The sequence below is a fragment of the Branchiostoma floridae genome, chromosome 6, assembly GCF_000003815.2.
Source record: "Branchiostoma floridae strain S238N-H82 chromosome 6, Bfl_VNyyK, whole genome shotgun sequence".
NCBI lineage: Eukaryota > Metazoa > Chordata > Leptocardii > Amphioxiformes > Branchiostomatidae > Branchiostoma > Branchiostoma floridae.
This window is the reverse complement of record NC_049984.1, coordinates 9919406-9929442: the sequence shown is the minus strand read 5'-3', so window position 1 is coordinate 9929442 and position 10037 is coordinate 9919406. Positions and strand designations below refer to the sequence as shown.

Below are 10037 nucleotides of genomic sequence, written 5' to 3'. Positions count from 1 at the left end.
GGTACCACAGAACAAACACACGCAGCACAGCATGGGGAAGGAAACAAGGGAATCTGTTAGTGGGAAGTTGAGCGTAGGACATTTGCTCTCATGATCAAGTACCTCAGCTGCTTTCTTTGCGGCAAGATCTTCCGCAGCTTTTCTTGTGGATTCCTCCTGCAAATAAATAGCACACATTACACACGCTACAAATTTCAGCATTGAAAATCATAAAGGGCCAGAAGCAAAAAGAGAAGTCAGCAGGATCAAGTTCAAAGGAAAGGGAAAGTCAGAAAGCCAAACTTCTGCGACATCTTATTGACTACCTCCGCTGCTTTACGTGCGGCATCCTCTTCTGCCTTCTTAGCTGCAAGCTCCTTGTCCGACTTTTTCTTAGAGGCCTCCTGAATCAGGACAACGAACATTCTTTAAACTGTGACTTCTTTTACTCAAAACAATAGAAAAGAGCCTACTATTGATTTTGAATGAAGTCTAATATGCTGTATCGTTTGCTCTCAAATAGCACGACAGTCGCTGCACCATGGAATAGAACACGACAACCAGCAGCTACGTCTAAGTCTATTGATCTATCGCACACGACACAAGACTGACAAAAACAATTTCACAGACTTCACAACGCGAATAAGGACCAACGAATGCTACCTGAGCCGCCTTCTTTGCCGCTGCTTCGGCAGCTTTTTTTGCTGCTTTCTCTTCCGCTGCTTTTTTCTTTGCTTCTTCCTGGAAACAGGTACATCAAGAACAGGACAGTGTATAGACACCACGAGGGAAGGTAAGTGAAATAACGAATTCGAAAGGAATAGTCCATTGATCTCCAAAAGTGGCGACACTGCCCGAAACATGCAATTTTACCTCAGCGGCTTTCTTTGCGGCCTTTTCCTCGGCTTCCCGTTTCTTTTTAGCCTCCTAAACATTGGAGAAAAAGAAATCAAATAAGAATGTCGAAATAAAGATAAATGTAGGAAAGAGAGATTATCACCATTTTGTTGCTTATTGTATTTACTTGACACGTGCAAAGAAACAATAATGATCTTTAAAAAACTAGGAAGTACCTCTGCTGCTTTCTTGGCAGCTTTTTCCTCTGCTTCTTTTTTCTTTGCGGCCTCCTATGTTGACAAACAGTAACAACAAAATATTGGCGTAGATCACAGATAAATAATGTAGAATAGAAATATTAACCAAGAATACCAACACAAACTAAAAGACAACACAGTTTACATACACGCGCAACATACAGACTGCACATCAAAAAGTAACGTCACATGACTACATCATGAACACCACTCAAAGATTAACACCAACACCGAATGCGTATGTAGCAGCTTGTTTGTACTACTTGCTTGGCTCATATTATCAATAGAAATAAATGATTCCTCATTAAATCGCGCAATCACAAACTAGTAACAGTTCTACCTTGGCAGCCTTCTTAGCCGCTTTCCCAGTCAGCTTGGCTGGCTCAGCCTAAAGCAGAGATAATACCTTGTCAGTGAAACCTTAGTAATCTGAGTTCATTTGGGCCTCAAAAGTAGATTAGTCGCTAAAACAGGGTTTGAAAGAAACTTAGCATATGTGAAGCAGCAGTCACTCAGCATAAGCCACTCCCTTAACGATTTAAGCCAGCAGTAAGAAGCAGATCTAGAAGCGACTTAAAGAAGCGCTACATCTTCTATGCCGTCTTACAAGCCACCTAGTAATAGAAATGTGCAGTGTTAGCAGGTTCCGCGTGTACCTGAACCGCTTTCTGAGCAGCATCTTCTGTTGCGATCTTTGCCGCAAGTTCCTCGGCTGCTTTCTTCTTAGCAGATTCCTAGATTTAGGAAAAGTGAACATGCAAAAGGACGAATCATGCAAATGAGAAATACAGCTGAGCGCAACGCAAATTAAACCCTGTACAAAAAACAAAGAGTTTGAGACGACAGTTTGCAATTTGTAATATTGACACAGCAAAACAGAACATTATGATTCAGGAACATCAAAGTCACTGTCAACCAGTATGTAAATGATCTGCACAAGAACGAATACGTCTAAGTATATGAACATGTAACGTGTAAGGCCGTTATCAATGTTAGTACGTTAATAACATACAACGTGTCCTCCTCTACAATATGTTAGTACCTCCGCCTCCTTCTTTGCAGCTTCCGCTGCTGTAAGTCTAGCAGCCTTTTCTTCTTCGGCTGCCCTTTTCTCCGCTGCTGCCTGTTCTTCTGCGCGCGCCTTAGCGGCGGCTTCGTCAGCTGCACCCATTTGGGCAGCTTCCTGGAATTAGCGGATGAAAAACAAGGGAGGGAAACGCAAAATCATAATCAACAAAGAGAAACAAAAGAAAACAAAATAATCAAAATAGAAACTTATGCGCGCTTGTTGACTGTTGTATCATGATAATGAAAACAGACGCAGGGTTGCATTTCCGTATGTCGCGCAGCTTGGTGACTATGTTGACACGTCATGACAAGAGAGGTTGTGACGACTAATCGGAACATGCATTGCCATTGCTTCCGACATGCAGTGTCTGTGGTTTACAGGTGCGCTATTTGCTGAAACAGTCCCTCGTTCGCCTCTCCTATCGACCCGTATGGTCTGTGATTGGTTAGACAATGATATGTATGACCGATCTCTCCACAAACGACGACCTGCAAAGCAATCCCACTGAAAAAAAATAAGGATCGTTAGGCATGTGTTAGAGGTACCGTTTGTAGGTCACCCATAAGAGAGGCGAACGTGAGACTGATTCAGTTTACATCTATTGGGTACCTCTGGAGTTATCTTTGTAGCTTCCTCAGCTGCTACATAAGCTCCAGGTTCTCTACCCTGGACATCTTCCTCCGCTGATTTGCGGGAGATATCGTCTTCTATCCTAGGCTTAGATCTAGACTCCGCCTTTTTATTCAATTCCCCAGCAGCCTTTCTGGCATCATCCTCTTCAACCTTTGCAGATTCTGCCAACTCGGTTGTATCTTCTTTCCTGGCTGCCTCTTCCTCCGCCCTTTTGGCTGCTGCTTTCGCCGTTTCCTCAGCGGCCTTCTTAGCAGCATCCTCTTCGGCCTTTTTCTTGGCAGCTTCCTCGGCAGCTTTCCTTGCTGCTTCTTCCTCTGCCCTTTTGGCTGCTGCTATGGCCGCTTCCTCCTCTGCTTTTCGTTTCGCACCTTCCTCAGCGGCCTTCTTAGCGGCTTCCTCTTCAGCCTTTCTCTTGGCAGTCTCCTCGGCAGCTTTTCGTGCTGCTTCTTCCTCCGCCTTTTTGGCTGCTGCTTTTGCCGCTTCCTCGTCTGCTTTTCGTTTCGCAGCTTCCTCATCGGCCTTCTTAGCAGCATCCTCTTCGGCCTTCTTCTTGGCAGCTTCCTCGGCAGCTTTTTTGGCTGCCTCCTCCTCTGCCTTCTTGGTTGCTGCCATGGCCGCCTCTTCCTCTGCTTTTCGTTTCGCAGCATCCTCTTCGGCCTTTTTCTTGGCAGCTTCCTCGGCAGCTTTCCTTGCTGCTTCTTCCTCCGCCTTTTTGGCTGCTGCCATGGACGCCTCCTCTGCTTTTTGTTTCGCAGCTTCCTCAGCGGACTTTTTAGCAGCATCCTCTTCGGCCTTCTTCTTGGCAGCTTCCTCGGCAGCTTTTCTTGCTGCATCTTCCTCCGCCTTCTTGGCTGCTGCTTTTGCCGCTTGCTCCTCTGCTTTACGTTTTGCAGCTTCCTCAGCGGCCTTCTTAGCGGCATCCTCTTCAGCCTTTTTCTTGGCAGCTTCCTCGGCAGCTTTTCTAGCTGCTGCTTCTTCCTCCGCCTTCTTGGCTGCTGCTTTTGCCGCTTCCTCCTCTGCTTTACGTTTTGCAGCTTCCTCAGCGGCCTTCTTAGCGGCATCCTCTTCGGCCTTTTTCTTGGCAGCTTCTTCGGCCTTTTCCTTGGCAGCTTCCTCGGCAGCTTTTCTTGATGGTTCCTCCTCCGCCTTTTTGGCTGCTGCCATGGACGCCTCCTCTGCTGCTTTACGTTTCACAGCTTCCTCAGCAGCCTTCTTAGCAGCATCCTCTTCGGTATTTTTCTTGGCAGCTTTTTCGGCAGCTTTTTTGGCTGATTTCTCCTCTGCTTTCTTGGCTGCTGCCATGGCCGCCTCCTCCTCTGCTTTACGTTTCGCAGCTTCCTCAGCAGCCTTCTTAACGGCATCCTCTTCAGCCTTTCTCTTGGCCGCTTCTTCGGCAGCATTTCGTGCTGCATCTTCCTCTGCCTTTTTGGCTGCTACAATGGCCGCTTCCTCTGCTGCTTTTCGTTTCGCAGCTTCCTCGGCAGCCTTTCTTGCAGCATCTTCTTCGGCCTTCCTCTTGGCAGTCTCCTCGGCAGCCTTTCTTGCTGCATCTTCCTCTGCCTCTTTGGCTGCTGCCTTTGCCGCTTTCTCTGCTTTATGTTTGGCAGCATCCTCTTCGGCCTTCCTCTTGGCAGCTTCCTCGGCAGCTATTTTGGCCAATTCCTCCTCTGCTTTACGTTTGGCAGCTTCCTCAGCAGCCTTCTTAGCAGCATCCTCTTCGGTCTTTCTCTTGGCAGCTTCCTCGGCAGCTTTTCTTGCTGCATCTTCCTCTGCCTTTTTGGCTGCTGCCTTTGCCACTTCCTCCTCTGCTTTTTGTTTCGCAGCTTCCTCGGCGGCTTTCTTAGCAGTATCCTTTTGGGCTTTCCCCTTGGCAGCTTCCTCGGCAGCTTTTCGTGCTGCTTCGGCTTCTTCTTCCTTTCTGGTTGCTGCTTTTGCCGCTTCGACCTCTGCTTTTCGTTTCGCAGCTTCCTCAGCGGCCTTCTTAGCTGAATCCTCTTCGGCCTTCCTCTTTGCAGCTTCCTCGGCAGCTTTTCTACCTGTCGCTTCTTCCTCCGCCTTCTTGGCTGCTGCCAAGGCCGACTCCTCCTCTGCTTTTCGTTTCGCAGTTTCCTCATCAGCCCTCCTCTTGGCAGCTTCCTCGGCAGCTTTTCTTGCTGCTTCTTCCTCTGCTGCTTCCTCATCGTCTTTATGTTTCGCAGCACCTCTTATAACAGCATCCTTGTCGGCTTTTTCTTTGACAGATTCCTCTTCAGCGGCCTTTTTCTCTACCTTTTGGGTTGCTGACATGGCAGCTTCCTGCTCTGCTTTACGCTTTGAAGCTTCTTCAGCATCCTTTCCGGCTTTCTCTTTGGCAGATTCCTCTGCATCACGTCTGGCCGCCTCATCCTCCGCTGCCATTTGTGCTGCTCGTCTGTCAGCCTCGTCCTCTGCTTTACGCTTCGCAGCTTCCTCAGTGGCTTTCGCAGCCGCAGCAGCATCCTCTTCGGCAGTTTTCGCCGGAACCTCTTCCACGGCCTCCTTGGCGGCCTCTTTCTCAGATTCTTTAGCTACTACTTTGGCCAGGTCCTCCTCAGCTGCTTTTTTGGATGCGAGTATCGCAGCTTTTCGGGTAGCGTCGTATATTTCATTTTCAGTTGCTGATTTAGCAGCTGCGTCTCCTGCAGCCTTCAAAGTGAGCGCCTTTACCGGGTGGATCACACAAACGTATGACAAAATCATGATAAATATGACAAACAAATAAAAAAAACGACGAAAATGAATATGATGACGTTCGTAATGCCAAAAGACCAGGGAGGGAGATTTGAGAGTAGGGGAGAGAAGTAGAGAAGAGTATAGTCAAGCAGAATAGAATTCGATTGAGAACATTCAATAGTTTTTGAACGAAGTAAAGGAGTCTAGACGAGACGACGACAGGGTAGTGGTAAGGCAGTAGTATACTTCTGATTGTACATACCTCCGCTGCCTTCTGAGCAGCTTCATCTACAGGAGATCCTGCTGAAGGAGACGCCCCTGTGCCAGCGGCGTCCACCTGGTCTGCTGGCGATGTTTCTATAGGAGACGATTTCTTCCCAAGTAGTGGCTCGTCCTCTCCCGGTTGTTCCCCACCTGTAAAGTAAAGAAACGTCACCTAAAGAATGGGGGTTCAAGCGTTCGTAACTCCAGATGAAACAACCACTGACACGGCAAACATGATCTAGAGTTGACCAACGACATTTTCGAGTTTTTTTCTACTCCTACCTCTGTTCGTCTCGTGGTTAGTTTCATCTTGAATTAGTATAGTTAACAATGACGCGACCTTAAAAAAGACATCATGTTTTGCAAGACTAGGGCGCAGTGATAATATGATGAGGTTAAGAAGTCAGCTACTGCGATATTGGATTCTACAGGATCCCTGATACATCATTTCATTCGGATCCATATAAATTTGTATGACACGGGCCATCAAATACAATACATGCCAATTATAAGATCGCGTCACCATCGAGTATTCGCATACCAGGTGGCAGCAATGAGCAGCAGTGCAATCACCGTAATCCCGTACACAAACCTTAACACCTAGCATGCAATAAACAACCTTGACATGCATTATGGTTATTGATGTGGCCATGCTCTAAAACGAGGCGCATATGCAACGAAGGTCCAAGACGAACATAGTGTCCAACGAACAGCAGGGAGACTCCTGTCATGGAAAGAGGTATGACTTGCGGGGTTAGTAGTGAGTAGGGATAGTTGACGACGGGTACATGACTGCAGGTTTTGAAATAGTTAAATCGCTAGTTTTTGTCCTAGTTCAATTAGGCAAAACTATTTTTCTGTTGATTAGTATCCCCTGTAGCTTCTGCCCATTCCATCTGACGAAACAGGATTTGTCATGTACCTGGCATCGGTATGGCAACAGAAGGAACGACGTGAGGTACATGATACGACAGACGGGAAAAAATGTATTGAACTTGGTATTGAAAGTTAAGATAAGGCAGCAGAAAGCAGTGGAACACATGGAAAATCTAGGAAACACGATCCCCTCTGGAATCAAGGCAGGGAAGAAGCAGTGGTTAAGATTCTCTATGGTTAAATGAATCTAGGGCCTCTACTGAATGGAGTTTGATAGCGCCGGGTTACATAGCCATGCCTTTGCCCCTTGCCGAGAAGAGTCGACTTACGAATCACTTCCCGACCAGATCGTTCTGTTGTTCGGTCTCCGCTGGCGGTCAAGGAAGCATCTAGCACTTGGACAACGCCAGGAGAGGGGGTTCTCTTATCTTTTGGAGATTCTTCTTTTGGGCTGATGTACCCGTATTTAGTCTCATGCGGAGGGCCAGCGTCCGCCGCTCCGCGGCTGCTTATTTGTTTACCAACAACGTTCGTCGAGGAAAACGGACTGGTAGGTGTTCTAACACGATAGTCACTCTTCTTGTATTCTTGGTCTTTTCCAACGGCATCAGGAGGGGTGCCAATAATAGAGTCATCCGTCTCTGACTCTCCCGCGCCGCTACTGGCTACGTCTGCAGGTGACGAAGGCGTGTAAGGTTCGCGATCTGTAGCTACATCACCTGCGATTGGTGAAGCAAGGTCGGCATTGGCTATTTCCCGTGCACCGTCTTTAGAATCAGTCTCTCCATGTCGTCGTACGCCTTTCCCTTGGGCAAACTCGGACAGTGGCTCGACTTGTTGTCGAGGTTTATCCTTGGTGGTAGAATGAGATGGGGCACCCTTTCCGGCTGCACCCGTGAACTCGGTTGGAGGCCTTGACAGATCCTGATCACCAGAATCACGTGGATGCTGCTGCTCTGTGGAGTCATCCGTTGGGGGTTCTTGATCGTCAGTTTGTAATTCCGAAAGACGTCTTTCGGCGCTGCTGAGAGCTGCATTTGCCTTGGCCATCATGCTGTCAAGTTCATCTAATATACTTGGTCGCTTGGACGGATGTACCTCGTCTGCATCCCGTGGCTGTTTGGCTGGTTCCTTTGACGTGATACTTTCGGCTGACTGTCGCGATGGACCTGTAACATCCGACCTGTCAGCTTCCGTCAAGGTTGCTCCCTCTTTTCCTGGGGATATCGTTGCTGCTATACCTTCGATTCTACCGTCGTCTGTCAGAATCGCAGTTCCCATCGGTCTACCATAAACTTTGTAGTCATAGTCTCGCAAAAGCCTAGTTACTGAGACGCCAGCTTGACATGCCTTGGAGTTCCTATCACTTGGGAGGCGTCCGTAGTCTGGGTGTAGTTCATCTATTGGACGACCATGAAGGTCGAAGGCAAGTTGCTTTAATCCTCTGCCTGTTATGACCCCACTTGCTTGCCTAACATCTTGTTCCGAGGTAAGCGGGCCATGAGGTCGGCCCAGTTGCCCTTTCAATGATTCGTCTTTTCCCAGTGGGCTACGTAAAGCGTCCTCTGATGTTGTTGAACCCTTCTTTTCGTACATTGAAGGATGGATTTGAGCATATTTTCTTTCATCCGCATGTACGTCCTCAACAAGTGGCCTTCCATACTGATTGACAATGCCCCCTGATCCATCTCTGTTAGGCAAGCCATAAATGATTGGTCCTGAGTCTCCAGTTGTCGACTGGCCGTATTGCTTGAGTTTACCTTGTTGAGAGGCGCTCGGATCCATGATTGGTTCGCCATATTGGTCCACGCCTTGCTCGGCTCTCATATCCCTCTGTAATCTCTTTGCAAGTTGCCCTCCTATTCTATCAGAACTGTCGGGGTCAAGACCCTCTTCTTCGGAAACAGGGCCGCGATAATCGGCGACCCGAGCTGAAGATGGTGGCAGGTGTTCATCAGCGGACGGTCTTGCTTGGCCACTGTCTTGCAGTGGCGTTCTTCCGTCTGCGGCAAGTCTGTGGTCAAGTTGTTGCTTCCTTTGATCAGTATCGGCCTTGTCACGAAGGTCAGCGTTACCTTGTGGTCGATGTTTCATTACGGAACGACCTTCAACATCGTCCAAACCTGACCTACCGTCTACAGGGCCCAATTGGTCGTGAATGTCCAGCCTTTCCCCAGCGGGGAGACCACTTTTCTCATCTTCACCGCCCCGTCCAGTACTGCCCTCTTCTGGGCCAGCATGCTTCAACGCCCCATGTCGTAGTCCGAGGTAGTCTTCAAGTACTTTGTCATCAAATTCAGTTTGCGCACTCGATTGTGTGAGAAGTAATGGCTGTGCTTTCCGTTCAACTCTTACTGTGGTCGTTTGTTTGACAAGTCGTACCCCTGATCCTGCAAGTGGCTTGTCAAATTCATCTGAGTCAGGTCTTTGTTCACGTCCCGTTTCCGTATCCGTGGGCCTGCTGCCATCCTGCACGCGGTCTTTCCCTTGTACCGCCTTTTCATGGATGTCAGGGTGCCGGATTTCATCTGTTTCGCCTGGTCTTTGCTCTTCTGCACCCCCGATGCCATCCGGGCCTGAGTATTCTCTTCTCACAGAGGTCTCTATCTTCACTATACCATACCGATCCACTTTACCTTTCTTTTGGCCATCCCCAGTGGCAGCTGGTCTACCTTGATCTTTCCTTTGTTCATCTTCATTGGCAGCTGGTCTACCATGACCGCTTGTCACTTTATCTGGCGTTTCTTCATCATCGTCAGATCTAGCCGCACGTTGGTCGCCATCATCCACTTTTATTCCCCACGCAACTCGACTGAGTTCAAGTTCATTGAGGTCGGTTTGTGACCCGCCAGTACTTTTCTGCGATGGTCCTTTGTCTCGAGGTATATGCCTGGTTCTCGGCTCAGAGGTGTCATCAGAAGGTACTTGGTCGGCTTGTTGACTCTTGCGTTTTCCTACACCTAACATACCCGTTTCGGGTGTAGGCTTCCCCCCACCAGAAACGTCGTCGTCTAATAGAGAAGCTTCACCGGAACTCGGTGACCGTTTTGGCGTGGAAGACCGCTTTGCAGGGGAGGTATATGATGCGTCATAGAAAGGTAAACCCTGCTCTCCTCCGGATGACGGGTAAAATTCTGTCTCAGGTGTGTACCAACTCTCATCTGATGTACTCAATCCCTGTGCGTCGTCATTCTGTTGGCGCCCTTCTGATTCTAGATAAGCACGGGTGAGTTTCTGTGCTAGGCCTTGATACTGGTGTACTTTGTCCGGATCGCTGGGGACCTTGTCGTGGCTCTTTAGCAAAGATTCATCGCTAAGACTAATGGGTTCGACAGCGTCGAAGTCGGTCTGTGTTCCATCGGTTTGCTTCCGAGGAGGTGGGCGACCTTCGTCGCCACTTGTGTCACCGACACCTGTGATGGAACGAAAGT

General features: G+C 48.5%; 1 protein-coding gene across 1 annotated transcript in view; it reads right to left on the bottom strand.

Annotated features, from left to right (window-relative positions):
• Nucleotides 1-10037, bottom strand: part of LOC118417686 — a gene marked incomplete in the record, with an annotated part of 29438 nt that overhangs the window by 10199 nt on the left and 9202 nt on the right. Inside the window, 11 exon segments of the mRNA XM_035823343.1 lie at nucleotides 103-156; nucleotides 306-383; nucleotides 643-720; nucleotides 853-906; nucleotides 1053-1106; nucleotides 1414-1461; nucleotides 1730-1807; nucleotides 2116-2256; nucleotides 2752-5454; nucleotides 5729-5880; nucleotides 6936-10019. Of these exon segments, the coding sequence (XP_035679236.1) occupies nucleotides 103-156; nucleotides 306-383; nucleotides 643-720; nucleotides 853-906; nucleotides 1053-1106; nucleotides 1414-1461; nucleotides 1730-1807; nucleotides 2116-2256; nucleotides 2752-5454; nucleotides 5729-5880; nucleotides 6936-10019 (6524 nt within the window).